Genomic DNA, 27170 nt, shown 5'->3' with positions numbered 1-27170 from the left:
CCGGAAACAAACTCCTGTACAATAATTCTAATTTGGCTCAAGTCAGCAAAAAGGGCTTTTGAAGGCATGTCTTTGGTATAAACCGTAAATTCTGACAGTCAACCAATGCAAGTGTAGTTGTTTACACATTTGCTTAAGAAGTGAAAGATCATTGGTTCGATTCTGGGATACAAAAATCCCTTGGGGATTGCACCAGGAAGGGCATCTGGTGCAAAAATCAAAATTGAATGTGTGCAGCTATACGCTGTGGTGCCCCCATGTGAATAAGGGAGCAGAATAGAGCAGCTTTCTGCACTGAAGGCTCAAGCAAGACAGATATCAGCAGTAATACTGCCCTCTTGTGTCAGCAGAAACCCCCCCACAAATAAAGAAGATCAATACAGCAAAATATCTTTCACTGTATCATACTAAATCAAACAAAACAACCACATGGGTTCTCAGAAAACATTTATTTAAATGCAGCAACAAAATCTGTTTGAATTCTAAACACAGAAAACTTTTTTCTGCCTTAGTATGGCTTTAAATACACTGGTTTACCGTACAGTCAGAAACACTTTTATTCAGCCGTAGCAAGTCTTAGCAATGACACAGCAGGTTGGTGACAGTATATCTAAAAAAATTATAATAATCAGAAGTTATTGCATAATGATTTATGTTTTCTTACATGATGAAATGCTGCTGCAGGTAATATAAACCAAAATGAATAAAAGTTGGTCACACAGGTGAAAAGGCCTGGAAGCAAAACCTGGATCTTTTGTGAGGAATGTAAAGGCACTTCTTAAATTAAAGATGGAGTAATAACTCATGGAAAGAAGCTAAATGGAAAAAGGGGGTACATGAAAAAAAAAAAAAAAGAGAAAAAAGTGGGTTGCTCTTCGTCTTCACCCGCTCATAACCATTCTGACCAGTTCTGTAAAGGAGAAATAAAAGAGAAGTGTGAGTTTCATGGTATCAGTTTTTATAGAGACCCCCTCCAACTACAGCATGTGGAGGTAATGTCCCCTCCTCATCCGGCTTTGCTGAGCCTGGGTGGGAGATGCTGCATTTGGAGGCAGATCTCTCCACATTCTGCTCGCCCAGAGCAAAAGAAGGGTTGAAGAGGCAGGGATGAGAGAAAGAGGTGAAATCACCTCAACCTCCTATTGAGCCAAAGCAACTGGCAATCTAAGATCCAAAAAGAGCTGGTTAGAGAAGCCATCCTCGTTGTATGCTTTCCTCTAGCTGAGAAGAAGAGAAAAGCGAAGAAGGTCAAGGGAGCTACAGTCCAGTTGAGAGACGGCCAGCTACAAATTCAGTTTCCAGTAATACAGAGGAAAGAAACAGTCAGCACAGGAGCGACTCATTGCGATTCTCTTGTTAGTAGAAAAAGGGACTGGTCCACTCTCCCAAAGCTGGTGACTATACCATCTAAAAATGTAAAACATGACTATCTGAAAAGGTACATCTTATATGTGTGTTGCATCTGTGAAAAGACCAGTACCTCTGACACCAGTATAGTAAAGGCCTGTTTAATAGCACCAGTGACATGCAAACGAGATTAGAAGAGCTGCAACATAACCACACCACCACACCAGTCAGTTCGAATGCCTTCGCTTCATGGCCACCGGGCTTTTCCTGAATGAGACCAGTCTCTTCCCTGTGTGTCCACCATATCCCCATAAATATAGGGGGGAGTCATAGACACATGCAGAGGGCCATGCTGCAGGCCAGGGGCCAAGACAGAGGGCTGCAGGAGAGAGAGGGACAGAAGAGCAGGAGGCTACACATGGGTCAGAGCCTCAAGTAGAAACGAGGAAGACCACCAGGCTTTCCCACATACATCTATGGGTCAAATCTACTTAGCAACAGCGCACTGTCCCAATTTACCAATACAAACAGCGCAACTAAAGCTGACTAGCGTTAGGATGGCCTAATGCAGCTGGATTATCTGGAAACTAAAAGCAGGAAAGCCTGGAGGTGCTATCCAATGGTATACAATGCCCGTACCGGCCCTCAGCCTGACATGATGTGACGAACAAACGCTGTGGAAGAAGAACATTAACACACTGTCAGACGCTGACATTTAAACAGAGCCTCTTACAGAAGTCCATTAAACAGAAGAGGTAAGAACAGGTATTAGAAGACGCCAACATGAATGATACGGAGCCCCCTGAAGGGTCACAGGAAGGAATTTTGCAGGGTTACGTTTACGCTGAAGCACAGGAACGTTTGCATTCCTTCAGATCCATATGAACACTTGATATGTTTAATAGCACATTTATGTCTATGTGACACTTTACTTTTACCCCTTTCAAAAGGCTCAGTGAAATGGACGCCAAACTCACACATACATAACTTTAAGCTACATTCAATTGACTTTTCAGAAAATGCACAATAACTGAAGTCAGCATAGCCTACACACAATGAATGCCATGCATGAATTTTGAGATGAGTTGAGATGATGACATCCTGTTGCATTAGCTTAATTGTAGCCAGCATCCCATCTTGACCTTTTATATCATCAGCTCTCACCTTCGTAATTGATGCACCCATTTGCATCTTCGTGTCCTGCCAAGAGCGTCTCTACTTCCTCCTCTGTCATTTTCTCACCTGATAAATGGAACATAACAGAAGTAATTTAAAACTTACAAATTAAAATGTTGGAAAGATAAAAATACATTTGCAATTCCCTGGATATCAATTTGTATACCAATTTCAGGAACAATACGCTTCTGGAACTTGAAATCAATGTAAGTAGTGTGATCCCAACAGAGTCCTACATTTCCATTTGAATAGCTATTAAGAAATGATAACAATATAGCTTGCCTAACGTGGTGAGGACATGACGTAGTTCTGCTCCCATTACTGTGCCGTTGCCCTCCTTGTCAAAGACACGGAGTCCCTCCACGAAATCCTCCATCGTCCCCTGATCTTTATTCTTAGCAATGGCCTGGAACATGGGCAGGAACTGCTCGAAGTCGAGCATTTTGGTGTTCATCTCTGCAAAAAAGTAAAAATAAATAAGGCAGGCCTGTGTCAGAGAAGATTCCCTTTTGTCACTGCTGTATGTAACACCCAGTACGTTCAATCTTGTTCCCTCACCCTCAGACTTGGGGTTGCCCAGGACTTTGAGCACCTCGGCGTTAACCGGATTTTGCCCCAGGGCCCGCATGACATCTCCACACTGGCTGTAGCTGATCTTCCCATCTCCTGTCCTGTCGAACAGCAGGAATGCCTCCTTAAACTCTGCAGGACACACAGACACGTGATAAATTAAAGTATGAACATGAATTATTTAAGACGAGATGTTCATGAGTATGAGCAGAAATGATAAAGAGATAGGAAATGAACTGGAAATGAAAGCAGAAAAGCAACGGATTGGAAAAGAACAAGAGAACAAGCAGACTAAAGAAAGATCCTGATTAAGACTAAATTATAAACTTACAAGTTATCTGGCAAAACAGACAGGATGCAAAGCACCGAACTGACAAACCTGCCCAGCTTTTGTATGACACTCAACGCATGAAAATGTTAGCCAGTCTCGCTAAGATAACTGATCATATTGCGAAAACTTACACTTTACACAAATGAATCTTTGGTAAAGTGTGGTGCAAAGTTAAAAAAAAAAAAAAAAAACAACAACAAAAAAACAAAACACCATCTGCACACCATCTGATGATACTGCAACCATCACTTCCTCAAAAACTCTTTACTACAGTTACAGTCGATTTACTGCAGTTAATGCCTGCATGTTAAGGGTTTGTGCATTTCCCACCTAAACTATTTCACAAGTTGTGTTCATTCTTAAACAAAGGTTAAAAAGACTCAAACCTGTATTAATACAAGGCATCAAAAGCAGGCAAATCTCTCTAACAGGCAGTGACGTGCTTAGTAATTTTACTAGAAAACAAATGCAACAAAAACTCAATTCAGCCAACCGCTGCAAAAATGTTAATCGAATAACAGTTTCAGTTAAGCTTCATGCTGATCTAGTATCACCTCTAACAACCTCTAATAACTTTTGGACACCCTTTTAGCTTTGATCAGACACAAAAGGCCATCTAGCACAATAGTCTTGGAGGTAGCATTTTCTTGCCAATGATCGGAGGAGCTTCATTTAACACCATCACTGTTTGGCAACTCCACATATTAATATTGTATACTACTAATGAACAGTTAATAAACCTCTGAGGCATCTAAACCTTCTTAAGCCTTTACATTAAAAAGTATTGAGCATCTTTGTTGCTGCTCAAGTGGAGTCAGCTTTATCAACTGTCAATGATCGAAAAATCAGCCATTCTAGTGTCAAACAGTGAAATAAATGCTTGCCTAAGCTCCAGCAATCAGGGAGACACGGAGCATGATTACACAACAGCAGGCAGTTTCTAATGTTATAGAAAAAGTCCCCCCCCCAAAACAAACAAACAAAAAAAAAAAAAGGCGTAGGCACTGTTGTGTAGTTTTTTTCCCCCTGTTCTGAGGAATGTCTCTCTTCCTTTCTCGCCTGCGAGCACTTTTCCCAGCACCATATTTGGTTATTAGAGGAGTGGAGAGAAGGAGGAGGAGAGTGAGAGTAGCTCTGGCCTATTATGTCAGCTATGATTAAACAAACCAGCCCTAGGACAAAACCCATCCACCACTTTATCCAGCACCAAAAATGGGCAGAGTGGAGATGAGCTATTTGGAAGATAGCAGGCAAAGTTTATGGTACACTGACAAAAGCGGGAAAGCCTGCGCTCTAACAGAACAAGACTTGTGAGAGCAAATATGGACTCTGGCCATGATTGGCTTTTCAAAACTTCTTTCAAAATAAAATAAACCAAAATAAAACTGCAACACACATCAAGGCCGGTGAGTAGTACAACATTATGTGCAACTATGGCTGACTTTGACGTACCAAACACCAGTGCAAAGCGGCTATCGTACACATTTACGACAGACTTGGCTCCACAACCGACATGCAGATCACACCCTAAAACACTCCGAGATGGCCATCAGTTTAGTGTAAGGCGTCCCCTTTACAATGACTTACCATGAATCTGATCCAGGTTAAATTCAATCTGGAAAAGGACAAGCAGTTGCAAGTGGAAAAAAAGTGATGAAACAGTACGAAAATATAAAAAAGGAGAAACAGAAGGAAAACTTAGGTCTAAGGCCACGACTGCTACTGCTGCTGTGGCGGACGGAGGACTTAGAGCAGGATGATAGTGGAGGTACAGGGCAAAGTGTCATCTGGAAAAAGCACGAGTGAAAGAACACCAAACAGGAGAAATACGATGGACATGCCACAACACAAAAGCAAGACTCACCGAGGATTTGATCTTCTGAGAAGTCAGACTGTTTAAAAAGAAATTAGGCTACATGAAAATGGTTCCTTAAAGCTGTGCAAAGCTCGCTCGCGTTTACATCAAAGGATCTGTGAAATACTTTACAGTTATTTAGATTGCCTGAACTTGCAGATAACATTTCCCACCGTTACCACATTCACTAATGCTTAACCTAAACCCAGTCATTACATTAGTCGACAAGTCGTATAATTGTTAACTTTATCCGCCATTCAAGCTAGTGCTAGCTTATCTAAAGTTGCACTTCCGCTTGCGCCCAGCGGTCCAATTCGGATATTCAAGTTCATCTTAACATCTCTGCAAAGTTCGGCCATTTTGTTAAAAGACTGAAAATAATATCTAACTGCATAACAACTGCGGTAATGCTAAGATGTGAATGAGGGGAAAAAACCCACCATGGCTGTGTCGGCTAAGGTGTGTCCGAGACGACGGCAAACCAAAGAATGTGACGGGTCGAGTGGAAGGTGGGGTGAGAAAAACCAAGCAGGCGTACGTCATCACGCACAGGACGCAGGAACTGACGTCTCGGCAGCTGCCGCGCTCCATATATAGAAACAAAGCTGAAGGTATGGTATGTGATTTACAATACATGGATATGGAGCCTTCGTTTTATGATTAAGGTGACAAGTAAATGGAATAAACGGCTTAGGCCTTAAACCTGATTTTAGGCTAAAAGTGGATTATGATGGTCGGCCTGTCCTTTCCTTTATGGTTATGGTAACGTTATTCACAAATGTCCATTAATTAAAATATAGATTTTTTTTTAAATTTGATTTTCAGATTAGGAAGAATGATGCTATTGTGATGATGTAATGATGTAATGATGTCTGCTGCTGGGTTTGCAGGCTGTGTTTAAGCCACATTTTCTTCAAGCCATATTTTGTGGCAAGCCCTCTGTCCCGCATGCACTGTGAAGTTGGACAAACCTTGTTTCAGCTATCTACTCTGCAAATTTTTACAGGAGCAACATCTTGCATGAGCATAGAATTGGAAATGAATTTTTGACTGAGATTAAACTTAAAGGAGTTAATTATTTAAGTCGATCATTAATCAATGAGCCACTAGACCCCTTTTAAAAGAAATTATTTTAAGGATGTTATATAACAAAAAACACTTGCGTGATTGAGCTAAGGGACCTGCATTAGTGTTGTGGGTGTCTGGCCATCCAGGAAAGATGGATTTTTTGAGTATAGTAAGATCATGGACTGATGTCATATCACTTTATAGGCCAAAGACCTTTTTTTATTTCCTAGATGGCGGCCAGGCTTCTTGTCATGTCTGTGAAGTGGGTAACTTAACATGGCCCACATATCCTCACCAGCTAAATGGGGCAGTCTCACTCTATAAAACAGTGCATGCAGTGGCAACACTTAAAGCATATGAGGATGGCAGCAAAAGCTGGGGCACAAACCAAGCTAAGCTATATTACTGCACATATAAATACATTTTTTAAATTAAGAATGATTGCCTATTCCTGCTTTTAACCTTTTAACATTACAAGCCCACATGATTTTGATTCAAATGTTTTTAACAAGTGGTCGAGGTTAACTAAATTCCTATATCCACTGAGGTTTTTATATCAGCGCGCCCCTGAAAGGACTAAAATCCCCATAAAGCAATGACATTCAAAAGTATTCAAACATCCTGCTGCAATACTGGTTTATATTTGTTTAACACATGCAAACCTTTTTAACATTAATCTTGTAATGCCAGAAGGACACAACTGGTGGCTGGGTATTTTACAGCTGACAGTTAAAGTGTAGTGTTAAACACACACTGCAGCTGGTATACACTCACTGGCCGCTTTATTTGATACATCTTACAAGTCCTGGGTTAGACCCTCCTTTTTCTTCAGAGCAGCCTTAATTCTTTGTGACATAAATTCAGAAATGTGCTGGAAACATTCCTCATTTTGACACGTCAGCAGGCATTTGCTGGAAATTTATCAGCTTCACATCCATGATGCAAATTTTCCATTTTGCTACTTACCAAAGGTACTCTGTTAGAATGATATCTGGTGACAGTGGAGGCCATTTGAGTGCAGTAAACTCACTGCCATGTCATGTCATCACTGTCTGAGATGTTCTGAGCTTTGTGATATAGTGTGTTATTCTGTTGGAATCAGCCATCAGAAGATGGATACCCTAAATAAAGGCATGATCATCTGTAATACTCAGGTAGGCTGTGGGATCCAGATTGCCAAGAAAATATCCCCCACACCATTATACCACCACCACCAGCAGCCTGAACTGTTGCTACAAAGCAGGACGGATCAGTGCTTTCACGTTATTCTGACCCTTACTGTTCAAATGTTGAGGCAGAAATCAAGACTCATCATACCAGGTGTAGTTTTTCCAATCTTGTGTTATCCAATGTTGGTGAGCCTGTGTGAATGGTAACCTCAGTTCCCTGTTCTTCTCTGGTAGGAGTGGCCCTCGGTGCGGTCTTCTGCTGCTGTGGTGATCTACATCAGGGTTCCATAGCTTTTGCATTCAGAGATGCTGTTCTACGTGCCTCGGTTGTAACAAAGGTTTGGGTAACAACCAGTCTTGCCATCCTATTGCCTCAAAGCACATTAAAAGTCTATATACTAATACTAATCACCTTGAAATTCAGCAGGTTGTGCTGACGATGTCTATAAGCCTAAATGCCTTTAGTTGCTGCCATGTGCTTGCTGATTACACATTAGCAAATAATAAATCAATAAAGTGCTCAGTGAGTGTATGCCACTGTGCCAGAATAGTGGATGCAGATAATTGTGAACAATGAAATTAATGCAAAGTAAAATAATGTCACTTTCTAAATGATCTCATGATCTTTTGACAGAAGAACTTATTGCCTTATTTAACTTTTGAGGGTAAGCTATGAAGTAAATGTTTAAAGATCTTTGGATACAATAACTGCAAAACATCAGAGAAGTATGAGAAGGTCTATTCTTTTGTTTTAATCTCATTACTTTATCTAGAAAAAAAATAAGAGTTTGCTCACTTTGAATTTCAATGGTCTTAACTTTCTTTTTGTAGAAATCACTCTTGTGTGGGTTTTGAGATACAGGCAACGAATTTGAATTATCCTTCTGATGACAGAAATAGCACATGCTGTGACAGGAAACTGTCTCTAAGGGGGCCACTCACTGACTGACAACCAGTGCTGCTGTTACTGTCCCATTTCTTTGATTAACTTAGATTCTCTCTTGGTCTTTTTAATTAGCTGCACAATTAAAAGAAGCTACTTTGCAAATAATTAGAGATATTATTTGGAATAAATTTCATAAGAGACCACTATTATGTATCTTTCACTGAGCTTTAATCTGTTTTCTAAGAGGCATTAATGACATACTGGGTGTAAAACTAGACTGGCTAGATGCGACTCATACTTTAGTCATACTTTATGAATGCCCCACATAAGCTCTGTTACAAAAATATGTACTGCAGACGACCCACTCACCTCCAAAGTACTGGGATCAAAAGGTGAATCAGAGGGACGGAGCATCCTAGGCTTTTGCTCCGGTTTTGGAGTTGCAGGAGCTGAAGGCATGCAGGGATACGGAGGACCGAGTCTGGGTTGGGTCACTGATGAGGGAGACTTCTTAATGGAGGGTTCTCTTTTTGGAGACATTCCTGATGTCCTGGTAGAGTTACACTGAGTGTCAGATCTCTGCACTAGCAGCCAGTATGGCGCTGAGAGAAAAAATTTCAAGCTATGAAGTAAGTTGGGTGTATCCTGTTGAGGAGAGGGGGGAGGAGATCAGATTTATGATGCTGATGATGCTCAGGGACTGGCAGGTGGATGAGGCAGAGGTGAATTAGTGAAGCAAAGCGTAGGAGGAGTGGAGATGAAAGTGAGGGTGTAAAGTAAAGAAGGGCCAAATATAGAAATCACCATCCTCCTCTGACTTCATTTATTTGGGTCAGAAGAGTGTGTGTGTGTGAGAGGGAGAGAAGAGAGAGAGGATTGGGTGCTAGTTTGTGCTATAAATGCCTAGAAACAGATGCAAAGCATTAAAAAGCTTACATTTCCTGAACCAAGAGTCTAGAATATGCATAGTTCAGTGAATTCTGACAAGTGCATAAGGTACTATGAATAGTCATTGATTGGGCTGTAGGGGTACTGAAGTATCTCCCAGACAGGCTGTACACCAGACAGATCATCAGTGTATCACGGGTCCAGCACAGGAAGACACACACATTCACAGCCACAGCATTGTCTTTGGATTCTGGAGTTCCTGCAGGAAATTCACGCAGGTACAGCGAGAAGATGTAAACTTTACAAAGAAAGGCCCCAGCTGGCAGGTCACCTTCTGGCTGTATCATTGTACCGCTGTGCTGCCCAAGATTGTAACATTCATTCTAATTTTATGCTACGGATCACTCGAGGTTGCTAAATTTATTCTATCTTTTCATTTTAATATACATTTGGGGTTAATTCACAATAATATTCACTTAGTTGTATCTATTTTTAAGTGTAAATACCTTGTCTCGTGTCCAAAAACAGTTTTCTAGTGCAGACTCTGCCTATAAAATAACATTAAAGAATATCTAAAAGCACTCCTAAATCAAACATGCAACATACAACTTGCTTCCCCTTGTGACAAAGAATCAGCTAGAAGTAGCTTTATTTTTACATTCTGATGTTGTGGTTGTAACTCCTATAATATTACATGCACTACTGTATGTGTAAGCCTCTATAGTAAAGTGTTATAGCAAGCCATCATCAAACCTCAGACCACCATGGTCCAGTTTGAAATGTGACAATGTTCAGTAGTCAAGACAACCCTTTAATCACAGCTCTGATCATCACACAAGCAGAAATGTTTTAATTTATTTCCTTTGTGTTTTCTGTGTTTTCATCAATTAATCATCTGCTGATGATTTACTGGTTGAGGCTTATTTTCAGTCAACAGCTTTGTTTTCAGATTAAGTTCCCCCCCCCCCCCCCTAAATAACAAGATATGAGTGTGTTTAGGATCAAAACGAGATCTGTGGTTTCATTAGTTCAGTTTCTTCTTAAAATGAAACTATTTCATTGTCATTTTAAAAAAATTACGGAAGCTGATTTGAAAAAGATTTTAGGATTTGATTTTTGGAACCAACCCCCCAAAATTTTACTTATACAATTAAACCAAATGATTATTATTTGATTCACCACATTTAAGTGCACATTATAAGTTTTTCCCACGGAATAAAGTTGCATAAAAATGTAAAAGATGTGGCCTTTTATCGTAATACACTACTATCTATTCAAATTTAAATTTCAATCTTGAGAGAATTAAGAATTTCAGTTGAGAAACAAATAAGTAAACCCGATGTAAACGACCTCCTGCGGCTGCCCTGCAGTACCTTCACGGCCCACCAGTAGAGCGCAATCCATACATTGGGAATCACTGAACAAACCCATCAGCCGTGAGGCGCTCTCAAAATATTTCACTAGATGTCACAATTGCACCACAGCACCATACGTACTCGACCCCATTAAACATTTGCCCTTAAATGATGATGAATGAATACAATACATCCGCTCACGCGTTTTAATGGACCTTTATGAGTGAAGTTTTTATAATAAATTATCGAACTTTCAGCTGTCAGTGTCGAAATGTTTTACAACTTCTGGTTTCGCTCTTTGCGCTCATCCAACAGTTTTTGCTCTCCGCTAGTCAGTCACATTTGGGGACAATCCATCGCACGCTCAATAGGCCTTGAAATCATCATTTATGTGTCCAGTGCGTCTAAACAATAGCGACATAAGACCCTTGCTGTGCGCCCAACGGCACTTCTGGTGCTTTATAATAGCCGATCGAACATGCAAAACTAGGGTACGAAGGAACAAAATTATCAGCCCATTATCAAAATAAAACGAAACAAGAGAAAATATAAACAAGGGAAATATTCAGATTTTTTTAAATTCACATTTTTTTTTTATATTCATTAGTTTATTTTTCAGCGTTAATCCTATTAATGCTTTCAGGATGCAGACCATTCACTTGCCAGCTGATTGCTGATGAGTCTGCCGAGCAGACAGCTCAGCGTCAAATAGTTTAAGAAGATTACCAGGGCTTCACGTTTTCCTCATCATTTCCAACAATAATCCACCGCAAGAGGCTAATAACTCTGAGAATACCCTATACATCTGCTTTGAAATAGATTATCAACCATATATGCTGTAATTAGCAAATTGAAATATTGTCCTTTTGTGTTTTGCAGGTGTGTATACTTATGAAATTAATTTTCTAAATAAAAAAAAAAAACTACCATCAGCAGTTCCTTTATTTTCCACTTTGTGTTGATTGTTGTGAAAGCAGATTCAATTACTTCAACTTAAAGGAAATGTTTCAACAGATCCTCTGAGCTGCCCCAATTGACTAATGAAATTATGGCACTTCTACCTAATGTCATTCAAAGTCCCCCGCCTGCTACAGCAAATCTCCACACCACCTGATTTATTTTTAATGATATTACACCCCTCGGTCGCCTGTGTCATGGTAATAATCGGGGCTGCTCCAGCTGCCTCTAGATCACATTAGCCAGGCTTAATATTGACAGTGCCGGGCCCACTGAACAATGAAGCTATGGGGATAGAGGGAGCTTAGAGGCTGCCTAGCCAGTGGGTATTCTGCAGGAGGTAGTGGAGATGCAGGCCAGGATGCTCCAGTTCCCTATGCCCCGGAGGACTGGCACCATCATTAGGCAGCATCTTCTATAGTCCTGTGGAGATTTAAACCCACCACTACCAAATCCAGACCCCACCCAGGCCCAAGACATCAAAACCATACTGACAGGGAACAATGAAACTAGTGGCAACTTGATTCCCTGCTATTTCTTCACTGGAAGGAGAGACCTGCCAGGACAGCAGCTCAGCAGCTGCACCTTGTAGGTTCCTGCTGTGACAGAGTATTTGGATAAGGTTCAAGGAGAAGCGATCTGCAGGGCTCACCTTATAACATCATAAAATAGGCTGTTAGAAGTTCACTCTAATGGACATACAAACCTTTTTTTATCTAAAAAAGAAGAAGAAGAAGTATAAATAATTACATAATATCATGGCTAATGCATATATATTATTTTGATTTATTAACTGATTTTTCTCTTTTTTTAACCAAATGTATTATAAGAAAAAGAAAAACCTTTTGCATCCAGATCTGATTAGAAAAGTGCTTTTATCCGTTAGACAAATTTATGTTGTAGGCTCGTCTAGTTGCTGTATTTGCATAATGGTCACACTGGGATTTCAGACTAGGCCACTTGTGGGACACTTGCACCTGATCACAGAGACACTATGGCTCTTTGCCAATCACACCTTCGCAGTTGATTCTCCCAATTAAAAAATCACCTGAATTTGTCATCACGTTTATCAGGTTGTTCAATGTCAGTTGAATGTCTGTATACTCAGATTTTATCGTCTATCCTAAATTGTTGTTTGGATCGAAAGGGGATTTTGTATTGGGGGCCCACAGATTACTGCCGTTGATTAGTGGTTGGGTGTAATCCTTTCAGACCCTCTCTCTCCAAAACACCCCTGGGATATGCCCATCTCCCAGAGGACCGGCAGCATGGCAGATGGACCCCCCCCTCCCTCCCTTCGGCCCCCTCTAACAGCACAACGAAAAACACTGTTGATGTCCTGGGACGGAGGTTGTAAAGTATCCTGAATATGAAACCACAGGCACCTTTGTTTAATGGCTCTCTCCCCACTTAGTGAGAATTGCCCTCAGGCCCGATTCCCATTCTGTAGGCACATTTCTGCTCGATTGGAATGTTTTCCAAATCCATTAGTCCAAAGGAAGAGGAATAAGCTGCAAACAATCTACTCATATTTTGGAGATGAAATGCTGCCTGATCTTATTTAAATGCCCTTTGTGATCCAGGAGACTCTAATTTATTGGCACCATATGGATATAACAAGGGATTTTCCAGAAAAAAAAGGTATCAAGTTGAACATGGAATTATGTTCAGACACAACAGGATAAATAAACCGTACACTTTTCTGTGGAGCATGGCTGCACACACACCTTTATTCAGTCTGCCATGCTGAATGTCAGCAGTAGGACGTTCATGTAAATGGGCCGCAGTTGCAAAAGTGTGAAAACTTACAACTGAGCTCTGAGCTCTTTACATTTAGTTTGCACAATTTAATTTGGGAGAAACACTTCATTTAAAGATCTTTCCAAGTCTACAATAAAAAATTCAGAGAAGTCTGCTTTGTAATTGTATTCAGCCACAATGAACAGCAAATGGAAGGAAGACTAAGACGTCTTAACACGCAACATAAAATAACTTGAAATCAGATGCTGCCAGTCGTAGAGAGAAAACTGCATCATACATAGTACAAATGGGCTCAGGACACTAAACTCTGAACAGTGAAGTTGCATCTCTCTCTAGCCTAACCGCCCTGTGCCACATCACCCCAACTAGCTTGCCAGCTCCTCTCACAAATCCAAGCTTGCTGCATCTTTTATGCGTACAAGGGGGCTCAGCTTTCAGGAGCGAGCCAGGGAGCATGTGGAGCTTTAATTCCTATTGTATTCGTGCAGTCTTGGTGTGTGTGAGTGTGTCTGTGTTTTAGCAAAAGAGGGAGCGGGAGATAGAGATGAAGAAAAAGACGGAACAAGGACCCATCTGTCAGCACAGTGCACCAATCCCTCCCATTCCACTCGGAGTCCCAGGGGACTAGAGCGCGAGACAACTCACTTGTGGCAGTGGTTTTTTGTACGGAATGGGGTTGCCCCCATTAATACCAACAACAGCACTTAAAAAGCTAAAGTGGGGCTGGTACTCTTTTAGTCGTGAACATAAACTTGTCTTGGACAGCTCATGCCAAAGCTGACAATGCATTTCTTTTTGGCCAATCAATCAAATCAAAGCATACATTAAAATCTGATTTATGTTCACAAAATCTTCATTATTAAAATGCATCTCTTTGAAACACAGTACGTCAGTTCAGTAGACTGTGTAACTTTACTTGTCTACTTTAACTTTACTTGTTGCAAAGATAAATATGTAGAACTATCCCAAGTTCAAATCATGCAAACTCATCAAAAGTTGGTTCAGATCATCTGTGTTCATCATGACCTCTTCCGGAAGGTTGGCTTTCTATGTTATTGCTTAAATGGGAGCAGGGCAATTCCCTTTCCGTTAGTCAGTCAGTCATTTGGGAAACCGATGGGGATTGTCGGAGACTGCTAGGCTCCAATTCCCCATGCAGGCTGCAGGTGTGGCGTGGCCATACTCACACTCCTGGGACAGAAGGAGAGTGTATGTATTTGGGGGTGTAGAAGTGCATCCACCAGGGGAGCTTTGGGCACATCATATTAGCCACATACACAAAGGACAAGGCTTATCTTCCTGTCCACATACCTTTATGGCCAGTGCACTGACCAGGAGTGATTAGAGAGGTAGATAAATACTGTTTCAAGCACAAGACATCTACTCGCGAGTGACGCCTCAGCATCCAAGCAACAGATGCCCCCACCCCCCAGTTGCTCCCATATTCAGCCATCTGTTAGCTTGTGTCTAATAAATCGTTTGATAAGTGCCTGTTTTCAAGCGCTTCTTGTCAATTAATCGCGTGATTATATCTTTCCCCCCGGAAATACTGCTCTTAAAAACAAGGAAACTTCACCGGATAGTCGAAAAGGTTCAGTCACGAGCACAGCTGTGCGCAATCGCGCGCACAATTGGGATCAATGCGGGGGCACGTGCGACTCGCGAGACCCCGTCTGTCAGTGGCCGGTTGTAACAATAGACCCCCACTGAGCTGCGGCTCGCCACGCACGACGACTGGCGGGCGTATCTCGTGCTTTGGCATTTGTAGTTAAAAGTGTGCAAAATGACCAATATTTACATAAGATTTGTGAAGCCTAATAAAAGACGTAAACTCACGTCACGTGGACTACGCGTTTGATTCAAAGAGTCTACTGAAAAGTTAGGTTGTACGTGTTTAAAGTTTAAACAAAAGACAAACAAACAAACAAAAAACGACATAGAAAGCAAAGCATAAAAGCAATTAGTCATAAGCCAAATGTATCATTGATAATCCAGTAACTAGACGGTGTAGCTGATTACATTTCCAAATGGATTCTCATAAGCATAGCTGATCTAAATGTGTCTCGATCGCAGGACCAATCGACTAAGTAATCAGATTGCCAACTCCTTGGGGCCAAATATGACGCTAAAAATTGAAGGAAACAATTGAATGAGTGGTTGAACAGCGCACACACCTGCTCTCCGCACACCACGCTGTCAAAATCACTTAAATACGCACATAAGGAAGAGCGTCTCTTAACTCATTGAAGATCAAGCCCACACTGCGTTTAATGAAGTGGAAAATGTATAATCCAACCGACTAATGAAGAGATAGACAATCGATTACGATGGTTAACACACTCGCGCAGCAGCAAACAGTCCAGTGGATTTTACGATTTCTGTGTTTTCAGATTTGAGGGCAACAACAAGAGATCTTCATTCAAGTCAGATGTGATTGGAAATCTAACAGCAAACTCCTGCGTAATACTGAAATCTGTGATGGGAAATTATTGAGTTTATTATTGAGTTTGAGTTATTCTTTCTTCTTTTATTAAAAAATAGCTTTAACATATATTTCAATTTGCGCGCAAAAACCTACTTGTAGACCTATAGCGGCAATAATTTTGCAACACAACTTAAAATTAGAAAAAAAAGTAGGATAAGGCGGGATTAGCAGAAGATTGGAAAATGATTCGTTTTGTTTTAGACATAAATATATTTTTAGATAGTGGTATAAGCAAAGTCACATTTGGGGAAAGAGTCTTATGAAAGGCTGTAAGATGCTAAATAACACTGCATGTGCTCCTTAAACTGCTACCAAGTGTTTTCAAGTTCCTCTTTGTTGGCCGCTGTGCATTTCTGACGTCCTATACACCCATCCTTTCGTAGTTCACGGACTTCATGATTAAAAAAAATGTTATGCATGTACCCTGTCTCACTCTCTCGCTCGCTGCACATTTGCCAAAACTTCTGGTCACGAGCACGCCACGCGCGTTTGGATAAGTTGACGGTGGGTGGGGCGGCAGAGGGAGGGACTTGCCGGTTAAAGGCAAAAAGAATATCAGCCCGATCGTGTCATTTGGAGATGAAAGTTCCAAGCGTACTCATGGCCATCTGAGGGAGCAGAAGATTAAGGGACACTGGCCGGTGCGCGAAGAAAGAAACACAGCAGTTGTGGACTTATCACTCTTTTATTAGTCTGTTTAACATTTAAAAATCTGTTGTGAACGAAGCGAAAACGGATCCCAAACAGGTGAGTTGACATTTTATGTCCAAGTCTTGTGAAAGAAATAGAAAAAAACCCATATGGCTCACATTAGAGCTAATAAATTTAACACATGAAATTTTTGCAGAAAAAAACTCTTAAGCTTATTTACAGCTGTGAAAACCTTTCAAATCACCCAAGCATCATCCTATTATTTACAGTTCTATCTTTTTTATGTTCAGTGGGATGTACAGTAAAGACAGAATTACGAGGCCAAAGTTCGCTCTACAAGTTACTTTAAATTACTTTAAAAATCACAAAGTAGGACTTTTTTGCACAACAATAACAAATATTCTTCGTTTCACTTAACATTAAAGTACAAAATAACATTTAAAATGTGATTTTGGGGCGATATAGATTGCTCTGCAAAAAGTATAATAATAATAATAATAATAATAATAATAATAATAATAATGAAGGTATTCTAACAGAGAAATGTGTGTGTGTGTGTGTGTGTGTTGGGGGGTTACATGTTTGTTGATTTGTATGTTGCCTGTTTAATCTTTGAGCTTTATATACTGAGCAAATCCCGTGGTGTCCCAGATTGACAGCGTCTCTGAAAGACTGGAGAATAACAGCAGGGAACCACTCATCCATCTCATTCTGAAAACAGCCATTTATTCATTAATATCCAAATTTCACAGTGAGATTGATTTGAAATAATTACTGGATTTATTTCAGAACTGTTATGCGACAGAGGTGCTTGCACTTCATATAAGTGATCTGTCCATACTGCCCTGCTGAAATGAGAGCACTCTCAGTCAGTGTGTGCTTCTTCTGGTACCCATCAGTTATAAATAATAATACAATTTTATCACGTTATGGGGAAATAGCCTCAAGGATTTACATTCACAGACACTGAATCCCAAAGTATTGAATTTGTTGTGTGGGCTCTTTTTCTTTAGATCAAAATGATGACCAAATCATTTGGGAAAAGTGGGGATGTGAGTGAGCTGGTGAGCTCCCTCAGCTGGCTCGATGATGACGGCAGCTCACAGGATGGAGATGAAAGCCCAGAATTGACGGGGCGCCATGGCCTGACTGTAGGGGGTCGCCTCCGCTCCTGCACAGAACTGGGTAGTGAGGATATGGAAGAAGAGGAGGAAGAGGAAGAGGATGAAGAGGATGGACCAAATGGAGAAAATGCTCCCAAAAGGAGAGGCCCTAAAAAGAAGAAGATGACCAAAGCTAGACAGGAGAGGTTTCGTGCACGGCGAATAAAGGCCAATGCCAGAGAACGTTCTCGTATGCATGGGCTAAATGATGCTCTGGATACTCTGCGCAGAGTGATGCCTTGCTACTCTAAGACACAAAAGCTGTCGAAGATTGAGACTCTGCGGCTGGCCCGCAATTACATCTGGGCTCTGTCGGAGGTGCTGGAAAGTGGCCAGTCTCCAGAGAGTCATGGATTTGTGGAGATGCTGTGTAAAGGTTTGTCCCAGCCTACCAGCAACCTTGTGGCTGGCTGCCTGCAGCTGGGACCCAGTCCGATGATTCTTAATAAGCTGGAAGACAAGTGTGGAGGTCCAGGAATGGGTAGTATGGTGGCTGGCCATCCCCTCAGCTACCCATCCCCAGGCCTTCCCAGCCCACCCTACGGCTCCCTCGAGGCATCGCACCTCCTCCAAATGAAAGGATTCAAGGGGCCTGTATATGACAACCCCTCCCCTAACGAGTGCAGCAGCAGCACTCCTCCATACGATGGGCCCCTCACTCCCCCACTCAGCATCAGTGGCAACTTTGCCCTGAAGCAGGAGCCATCTCCGCATGAGTCAGAGAGGAACTACACACCCCACCATGCTCACTACCTCTCATCCCACCATTACCCCACGTCCACGACAGGCAGCCTACCAGGGGGGCCTCAGGCCCACCCACTCTTACAGGCTTCTCGCTACGAGTTGCCCCTGGATGTGGCCTTTGACTCCTTTGCTCCCCCTCACCTCATCACCTCTCACATGGGTACCATCTGAAATGTGATAGTACCAGTGAATGAGTGACTGTTATGAATAGCCAGAGTAGAAGCACTGCTCCTGTATAAACTGCTGTAAAAAAAGGATGACTGTGGTACTGAGTGTATAGAGAAAAATGTTTGCTTTTATGTTGTCTAGTACTCTGGGAGAGCACTGAATGCTCAGAGAGAAGACTCATCACCTCAACTCAATCTACCTGAAACATGCACCCATAACATTTATTATTGTATTTATTTCACTTTTGTTTATATGTTAATCTTCTTTTGAACACATTGCTCCGTCAGTTTTTAAAGAGTTGAAGTAAAAATTAGTTTACCAAATCAGATGTCCTTGCTGAAGCATTATTCAGATGCTTATGTTTGAACAAATACTTTATTATTTACACGTCTACGTATAAAAAGAAATTGATCAAAAAGTCCCCCATTGTGCACTGAGGCCTACAGCCAGTTTCCTTCTGAATTTAAGAAAAGCAATGCATTTATTTATACCTGTATTTAATATTTATTTTGATAATGTCTTGTCTGTTTTATATTTTTCTCAGCACAGTTTCTGTTTCACTGTCTTGGGTTGATGCCAGCCACTGGTAGCTGTACTGTATTTAATTTATTTATTTTAAGTCTTTCAGGTACTTGTTCATTTGGTGTCACAATTTTTGTCATACTGTACTGTTAATATTTTGCTGTTTCGCACTTAATTAAATAAATATTCTTATATTATATGCTATTTCCATAGTAACACGTGTGCCATGTCTTTTTGTGATGTTATGCTCTCATCCATTTCTTACATTTTAGTTTAACAGAAAGACAAACGCATGCACTAACTGGCTGTAAACACAAGCTTGGTACAGTGATGTTTTCATTCATTTAGATTTCTTTTTGCGTTTTAGTATTACACTTATATATAAAGCACAGTAGATAATACAGAGATGACTCTTTTTGCTAAGCCCTCACATCAGAGGACAAATTATTTTCATCAACTCGATTACAATTTCAGTTAAATTACAAGTTCTGGTTTTAAAAAATAAATAAATGTGAGTCAGCGACAGCTGTTACATCGCTCTCACTAGCTTTGTGCATCGTTTTAGATGCATCATTTTCAGAATATCCCTGTAATCTGGTCACGATTACCAGCAGGTGCAGTATTGGGCATTTTTCTGTACTCATAAATGCATTTTTACATGCAAAATAAATATTACACAAACAACACAGATAGCTAATTAGTATATTTAGATTTCTGTGGCTCTAAATCATTTTACAATAGAAGAGTGTGCCAACTAAAAAAAAAAAGGGGAAATCAGCAAGACTGGATGAAGGAGTACTTTGTGGCTGGGAAATAGAGATCTGTTGCATGATATGAGTGTGTGCATGTGTGTGTGAGAGAGAAAGAGTCTGTGCATGATGTCATTCAAAGGCTTGCTCCGGGGTTTCTATCAGGTCAGGCGGGAGGCTGTTGTGGGCCATGGGAAAACTGCTCCGGGGAACAGGTGAACCTGTCACAGCTCTGAGCCTCTATCGTTGGCTTTCTCTCCCATGTGTCCCATTTTCCCATGTAGCTCATGCCAAAACACTGAAGGGCAAGAACTCATTTTCCAATAATTCATCCAGTTTTACTGAATGGTAAACTAGCCTGGCTTTTCTTTGAGACACAGCACATGTGTAAGAAGGATGCTATATAGTAGCTAAGAAGATTAGCTTTTATGAATATTAAAATAATGCAGTCTCTACATACTAATGCCATAAATGGGTAAAAAGTTCAGCAAAGCAGAAATAAGGATACATCAATCCAGAGATAATGTAAAGCTGGCAAAGTTCCTAAAACATTTATATCACTCAACTAATGACCGGAGTATCAGTTTTGACTTTCATGATTGTGCTGAGGGACATGATGACTCTTGAAATAAACAAAGAACAGGGCGGCAGAGTGCAAAGATGAAGTGCATGAGTGTATTTATCCTTGTGGTCTTTTGGCCAATTGTTAAAAAAAAAAAAAAGGGGGAAGGTGCTTTTGGATGCTGTTCTCTAAGAGGACTCCCCCTTCGTTTCCTTCAGCTACCCCTCCAGAGATTTGTCATTTCCAGTCCTGGCAACAGTGGAGAAGGGCTGGAAAAGAAAAGGGAATGATTGTTTTAGTGGGCGCCACTGGTCTATTGTGAACGCAGCCTGTTCTTTCTCTTGACCTGTGACCTGTATTGTTGTTGGGCTCCTCGTTTGGGGAGGTCAGACAGCTGGGGGAACGGTGGGGGGCTGATGGACAGCTGGGCCAATTTGGGGAGAAAGAGAGAAAGAGCAGAGAGTGAGAGCATAAAAGAGAGAAATGGGAGAGGCAAAGGGAAGTAAGTGTGTTGTGGAAGAGTGGAGAAGTGGAGAGAGGAGCAGAGGGCAGCAGAGGTGACCGAGGTCCTTGATCCTCAATTGCAAGTTTGTCCCCTCTGCTGCTGTGTGTCAGCCGTGATGAAGGAATGACACATAGCTCTACACACAGGCAGACAGTGTGAGAAAGTACTCGTAGAGTAGCTGATGCATGCTCTTTGTGTCCTTGCTATTCGGCTACAGCAAAAACAGTGTGTGCGTGTGAGAGAGAGAATGTAGTGGTTATTTTTTTTTTGGTGGTGGTGGTGGTGTTGGGGGGGCTGTTACGACTTATCCTCCATAGTCCAAATAATACATGAGTGGGTGGATATGGACATAATCCCTATAAATTGACTTTGGATACAAGATTAGAAAACACAGGACAGTCTTGCGCGAGGAGCATGGCGGAGATTTTCATGCAGCAATTTCAGAAATATATACGTGCCATAAGCTTTTAAAATGTAATTTTTTCTTGCTAATTTGTGCAAAAAACCCAAATTATTTTAAAATGGAAACCCCCCCCAATAATTATTGTAATAAAATACTTAAAAATAGTAGAAAGGTTCATAACTTTACAGTACCATATATCACAGGCGTCACACACACATCAAGTGGCTCTTGTCTATAATAAGGGCATGATGATGAGGGTCTAGTAATGGGAAGGGAACACATGCTCTGTGATGCCATCTTGGCTGAGGCGACAGGCAAGGGAACACAACCTGTAGCTCAATCCCCTGGGAGAGTGAGGTCATGTCAGATATCAGCACACAGGGGTTATGGGTCCCATGCTTCAGCTAATGATTTCTCAACTTTAGTACTTTTTATTGATATATGAATATAGCCCAGTAGTTGCTGACAGCATGAGCCTATGTATAGCTTTATGTCTATATAAAGCACAATTTTTCCTCTAATTCACTTCTCTGCTTATATTTTCTTGTTTTCGTGTACAGCATGCCTAATCCGCTAGCTAAACAAGAGTTGCTCACAGTAAAATGAAAAGGTCCTGATCCATAGGAGGTAGATGGAGGGATAAAGCATTGTGATTAAGACTGTATTAATGGGGCCATAGGACGTTGGAAGGCTTTAATCAGTGTCTGTGTGCCGATAATCCCTCTGCCTTTAAGCTGAGGGTGAACACAGTGATTCTCCCTCCTCTTGGGCCTCAGCGCACATGCATAAACACACATGCTTGCTTCTGTGGGGTGCATAAGGCAATGGGTGGCTTGGTTGAGATGTGGAGCACCCCCAAAACAGAAACACCCTACACTCAGGAGCAGCTAGGATGACCAAGATGATGGCTGGAAAAAAAAGGTATGGGCAAAGACAGAAAGAGAAAATGGAGCACGGTCTGACTGAGTAAAATAATTTTTTAAAAATGTACTGAGCCAGAGGTTTAACTTCATTTATTAACTAAATTCTAAGTAAGGTGTTGTTAAAATGACAGCTTTCAGTCATAAATAGTCAATGATGTTTTTTTCCCTCTGATAAAACACTAAAACATCAACTGAAAGTTTAAATATTTATATTAATGTCAGGAAAAAATAATAAAATAGAATTTAAGGGCTCTTTTTAAAATATGAAACATGAACTCAGAAATGGAGGGGGAGGAGGAGAGGAGGAGGAGAAGAAAGAGGGTAGCTCCCAGGTTCATTACCTATGGAAGTGGGTGTAAAGGTGACATTGTGTGCAAGTGGATGAGGGGTGGACCTTCCCCTCCCAGACTTCTCTCCGAGCGTTAGGGTGTTAGAGTTAAAGAGCTTCTAATGGGATCTGGATGCTGTCGTGTTTACCCTGGCCCCCCTGCACACGCCCACTACATTGTGGAAGTTTCTGGGCTTAGGGACACCACAATGGGCTGAGTGTAGGGACAGATGGAGGTCCCTTTGGAACAGGGCACAAAACACAGCCAAGGTAGACGGGCTGCGGTGTCTTAGAGGAGAAGCAGCCAGAAATGAGAGAATATTTGATGAAAAATGAAAATGAAGTGAATGTTTATCTCCCCCCCCCCTTTGTAATACAATGAACAGTGCAACTCATTGTCCTTAATCTGGCCGTCTATCAGCAAATTCATCATTTAAACACACTCACAGACTGTGGTCCACAATCACAATGGCGTCTAAGCTTCTGTGTCAGCTGGCTTCTTTACATGCCAGTCATTTATCCTTTTTATAATATTCCCATCAGAACTTTTCAGACGGAGACAAGAGCGTGAGACTTTAAAAGTTACATTAAGATAAGATAAGATAAGATAGAACTTTATTAATCCCTCGGGTGGGTTCCTCTGGGAAATTCGACTTCCAAAAAGCACAGCAACGACCGAAGTTACAGTTACAGAATTGTTATATATATATATATATATATATATATATATATATACATACATACATACACACACACACACATATATAAATACAGAGACAAATATAAAATATACAAAGGGGATAAATAGAATAAATAGGAATAAAAAATAAAAATACAAGTGAATTGCACATTACAAGTATTGATCATCCTGCCTTTCTCAGTGTATCCATTGCGCTCATGACATCTTTTAATTTGCCCTTTGTTTATGAGGGGTTAAACCGGGTCATATGAGGGGGTAAATGCTGATGTCATTCATTTTGGGCACTATGGAGAATGAGAGGAGAAGATTCAGTGATAGATGCTGATGAGAAACGTTGGAGGAGGGTAGAGGGAGGCACTGGTTGCAGGAGCAACAGATGGGGCCGGACTGGAAAGCCCAGGTTGTAAAGTTTCTGTTAGTAACATCTGTCAATTTGTCCATCTGCTACACTTGCCGCTTACAGTTTATTAAAGAGAAACCTATTTCATGACCAATCCTTTCTCACAGTCATTAATAAGCTTAGAATTAGATCTGCATGTGTCATAGTGCTCTGTGGACTCCTGTTATTTTAAAGTGTGATTTGTTAGGTTTATTCAGGTCTTAAATAACAGGATGAGAAAAGGTGAAAGGGCATCTTCCCAGCTTAGTTATGATGCAGTAATTTAAAATATTTTACTCCATTCCCACAGATAAGCTCATCTGTTACATCTGTGCCACTTGAGGACAGAAGTCATACCAAGCTATTCTCTTTGTTCATTTTCTGGAGCACAAATAAGTGGATTGACACAGGATGTGGGTATAAGCCCCGATTAGAGTTACATTAGCAATTACTGCACACATCCCCCTTATGATCCATGTATTCACGCAAAACCACACCACTTACCCAGACACCTCATCAGTAAAAAGCTTGGATCTTTCCCCATACTAACTCAACATACACCTTCATATCCTTTAACTTTTTTAAATGAATGCATTTAGCTTAAAGAACATAATATAGTTTGAGGAAATATTTTACAACAGCACTGCAAGAAAGAGACCAGAGGAAATTATAAAAGCAGAACAGTTTATTAAAAATGTTACATCACCTATGAGCATTTTACTTTAGTTTTGTCTAAAAATATTCTCTTCAATTTGCTCTGCAGTGAGCAGATAAGAGAGAATTAAGCAGCTGATCTGGGCTCAGTGGCCAGAGTGTTACATTAGACATTAATCCAGAACAGTGGAAGGTTGGGGAAGGGATAGCATCTCTTAATCCTTCACGTCATCCAACCAAGCCTTCCACAAAACACAGTGAGAAACAAACAGAGCCCTGCATCAGTTTCTCTTGCATAAAGACAGGAGAAAAATTAAAATGATTTTCAGAGTTAAACCGTTGTTCTTTAAGTGCAAAACAAACCCAGTCAAGTGCTTATCATGCAACCATCGTTCCCACGCCTTCTACTGTCAGCTGCAGCATCTCTTGAATTTCAGTCCCCCTCAGAGTTGGAGAAGTATCCTGGCAAGCCCTCGGTGCACTGTCCCCCTATATGTAACAGATGTTACTGGGGCAACAGTTGGTATTGAAAAGGAGGGGCTTCAGGCCATCTGTCCAGGGTCAAGGTTTGAAAAGGGGTGGTAGGGATGGTGGCACGTTCAGGGAGATGATAAGTAAGTGTTTGAAAAAAAGAGAATATAGCCCGCATTGTAATCCAGCTCAATGTGCGCTTTCATTTCAGAGTGAGGTGCATTTGTTAAGGTTTTGATGAGAGATTGGGAATTTCAGAAAGTGTATCAGCGTTATAGCAAAACTGCAGCTTTAATGCAAAAGCACCATCTTGTGGTCAAAGACGGTACTGTAAAGAAAGTGTCGCATTCGCCTAAGGCTGAATTTTATGAACTGCTATCCAATCCGACCAGTGAGTCAGGCTGCGGGTTCTTGTTTAACACTCAAGACTGGTATTGAAATAAAATAAGATGCAATGAATAAATGCATAGAATCAGTCCAGCTTAGATTTAAGCTCCGCAACTGTATGGTCTATGGCATCCCTCAAAAAAGCCATCTTCTTGTGCCAGACCTTTTTCTAAAGGGAGAATGTTGGAAAAGGGGGGGAAAAAAAAAAAAAGTAAGAATTGAGGAAGAGTTAGTGTCTTTGCACACAGCCAACTGATGGGCACTTACGTAGTAAATCTTTAGCCTTTTGTTTTCCAGGTGACAGAATTCAGCCATTGTTAGCTTGGTGAAGTCTTTCTCCATGGTTAAGAAGTCACATTTAGAGCGCCTCTCATGTTCAGACCTTGTCAGATGTACATAATAAGCAAAAACACAATTAAAAACAAAAACATAATGCTGATTAGGCAATAATCAGGAGCCATGACTTATCAACTTCATGTAGCAGTCGGTCTTCTGCATATAGGAAACACGTTTGAGTAATGTAGATACAAATTAAATGTTTAACTGCTGCACCCCAGGTAGCATATTTTTTCTTACCAGGGATCATCATCTGGTTCCCAGCCCTCGAGCTCGAGCAGACAGAAGAAGCAGCAGGCAACATCTGGCTCATTCTCACTGGGGCAGTGGACAAACCCAGCTTTGGCCATCTGCAAATGTAAAAAGCAAGAGAGACCATATTGTCTGAACCCTTTTGTTGCCAGGCAGGCCAAGAATTAAGAAGTTTTTTTGCAAAGGAATAAGTTTCATTGAAAATGAAACCTGACGATGGTCTCCTTTTGACTTCAGAGGGTAACATGGCACATGTTGTTGCTCATAAAGCAAGATGTCAGCAGCCTGTTTATCATGACAAGACTAGAAGGTACCGGGACAAACCTGTGCACTGGACACTTGAAACTGAATCTGGCACCTCCCTAACCATAAATTGCACACTGCCAGGCTTTCATAAAAGTATGTAGTGGAATACCAATGATCATCATCAGTTACAATTATGATTCATGGAGATGAGTGTAAATACTCCTGTGTACAGTTTGAACCACCTACACTTAAACTTAATTACATATTACCTTTAAATGCTTGGTGTCAATACAAAATGTTAAGTCATATTTAGAAAGCAGTTCAACTATTTAAATAAAAATATTTTCCCAAGAAGTCCCAGTTAAACCAACCTGTTAGAAAATAGATTTGACCAAAGGTAACCGCTGTGTAAATCCATAACATATTGTAGATACAACAAATATGATGGAAACAAGCTAGCTAATCATGTTCCAAAGCATCAAGATTTCAGTTACTTGCAATGGGCGTCATACCTTTTCAGGCGTGCAGTTGCAGTCCTCTCTAAATGGCCAGTCTACAAAACTTTGCTCACGTAAATCATGACTGTACATTTTGCCAAATGAGTAAAACCTTTTTGCCAGCACATCAACGCTCGCCATAATGTCACCAAGGATGGACTCAGCCTGACATGTGCTTAAATCACTGCCATGCACACTTCTGCAGCTGTTTTCACTTTTCACTGATTAAATCCTCCCCAGGTTCAAGGCCGCGAGGATCTGTTTAGACTTGCTTTTGTTCTTATGTTCTACAGTTTTTTGTTGTGAATATCTTTATTATATTAAGATTGAAAGTTGTTATACAAGTAAAACTTTACTAACTTACAACTGTGGGCAAAATTAGGCCCTGCTAGTAAAGAAGAAGAAGAACCACTGCAGATATACATTGAGGGGAAAGCAGTGAATGGGAATGAGTCAAAAGTTCAATTAAAAATCATTTAGGTAAAGAAAACAAACAAACAAAACAAAGCAAAAATTTAACTTGTGAAGTGAGGTTTTCCACACAGACATCTGTTTGTCTTTATTGTTGAAATAAAATTGGCAACCTAACCCGCCTTGCCTTCTCTCCTTCCCTCTGGCTTTGAACCAGCTTACAGTATTAACCACAAATACGATCCAGCATTCTTACTGAGAAATTATTAAT

General features: G+C 40.9%; 3 protein-coding genes across 4 annotated transcripts; 1 reads left to right on the top strand and 2 right to left on the bottom strand.

Annotated features, from left to right (window-relative positions):
- Positions 1-613: 613 nt before the first annotated feature.
- Positions 614-8942, bottom strand: LOC146610293 (myosin light polypeptide 6). Of its 2 annotated transcripts, none has more exons than XM_085345503.1 (6): positions 8772-8942; positions 5289-5316; positions 3082-3225; positions 2806-2979; positions 2512-2589; positions 614-910 (listed from the first exon to the last, which is right to left on the bottom strand). In XM_085345503.1, the coding sequence occupies exons 1-6, from the start codon at positions 8940-8942 to the stop codon at positions 882-884; spliced, it is 624 nt and encodes a 207-aa protein (XP_085201629.1). In that variant the 3' UTR covers positions 614-881. The 2 variants fall into 2 exon arrangements, with proteins under 2 accessions (XP_085201629.1, XP_085201630.1); XM_085345504.1 differs by lacking the exon at positions 5289-5316 and adding an exon at positions 5012-5039.
- Positions 8943-17518: 8576 nt separating this feature from the next.
- On the top strand, positions 17519-18577 carry neurod4 (neuronal differentiation 4). Its single transcript, XM_085344594.1, has one exon. The coding sequence runs from the start codon at positions 17519-17521 to the stop codon at positions 18575-18577; it is 1059 nt and encodes a 352-aa protein (XP_085200720.1).
- Positions 18578-25242: 6665 nt separating this feature from the next.
- On the bottom strand, positions 25243-26629 carry birc5b (baculoviral IAP repeat containing 5b). Its single transcript, XM_085345339.1, has 4 exons — positions 26504-26629; positions 25734-25843; positions 25425-25539; positions 25243-25326 (listed from the first exon to the last, which is right to left on the bottom strand). Exons 1-4 carry the CDS (start codon positions 26627-26629, stop codon positions 25243-25245), a joined length of 435 nt encoding a protein of 144 aa, XP_085201465.1.
- Between the last annotated feature and the right edge of the window lie 541 nt (positions 26630-27170).

This window comes from Diplotaxodon limnothrissa, linkage group LG20, assembly GCF_057381915.1.
Source record: "Diplotaxodon limnothrissa isolate DT_005_m linkage group LG20, D_limnothrissa_male_GT1.1, whole genome shotgun sequence".
Classification (NCBI taxonomy): Eukaryota; Metazoa; Chordata; class Actinopteri; order Cichliformes; family Cichlidae; genus Diplotaxodon; species Diplotaxodon limnothrissa.
The sequence above is the reverse complement of the archived record's forward strand: the minus strand, read 5'-3'. Positions and strand labels throughout refer to the sequence as shown.

What these genes read in the sequence shown, in the direction of transcription:
- LOC146610293 (XM_085345503.1), bottom strand. Translation starts at nt 8,942, where the DNA reads ATGTCTCCAAAAAGAGAACCCTCCATTAAGAAGTCTCCCTCATCAGTG. An exon ending in TTGATCCCAGTACTTTGGAG is followed by an intron (nt 5,317 to 8,771) that starts GTGAGTGGGTCG and finishes CTTTTTAAACAG; the next exon opens with TCTGACTTCTCAGAAGATCA. An exon ending in TGGGTGCATCAATTACGAAG is followed by an intron (nt 911 to 2,511) that starts GTGAGAGCTGAT and finishes TCTCCTTTACAG; the next exon opens with AACTGGTCAGAATGGTTATG.
- birc5b (XM_085345339.1), bottom strand. Translation starts at nt 26,629, where the DNA reads ATGGCGAGCGTTGATGTGCTGGCAAAAAGGTTTTACTCATTTGGCAAA. An exon ending in GCAACTGCACGCCTGAAAAG is followed by an intron (nt 25,844 to 26,503) that starts GTATGACGCCCA and finishes TTACATTTGCAG; the next exon opens with ATGGCCAAAGCTGGGTTTGT. An exon ending in GAACCAGATGATGATCCCTG is followed by an intron (nt 25,540 to 25,733) that starts GTAAGAAAAAAT and finishes ACATCTGACAAG; the next exon opens with GTCTGAACATGAGAGGCGCT.
- neurod4 (XM_085344594.1), top strand. Translation starts at nt 17,519, where the DNA reads ATGATGACCAAATCATTTGGGAAAAGTGGGGATGTGAGTGAGCTGGTG.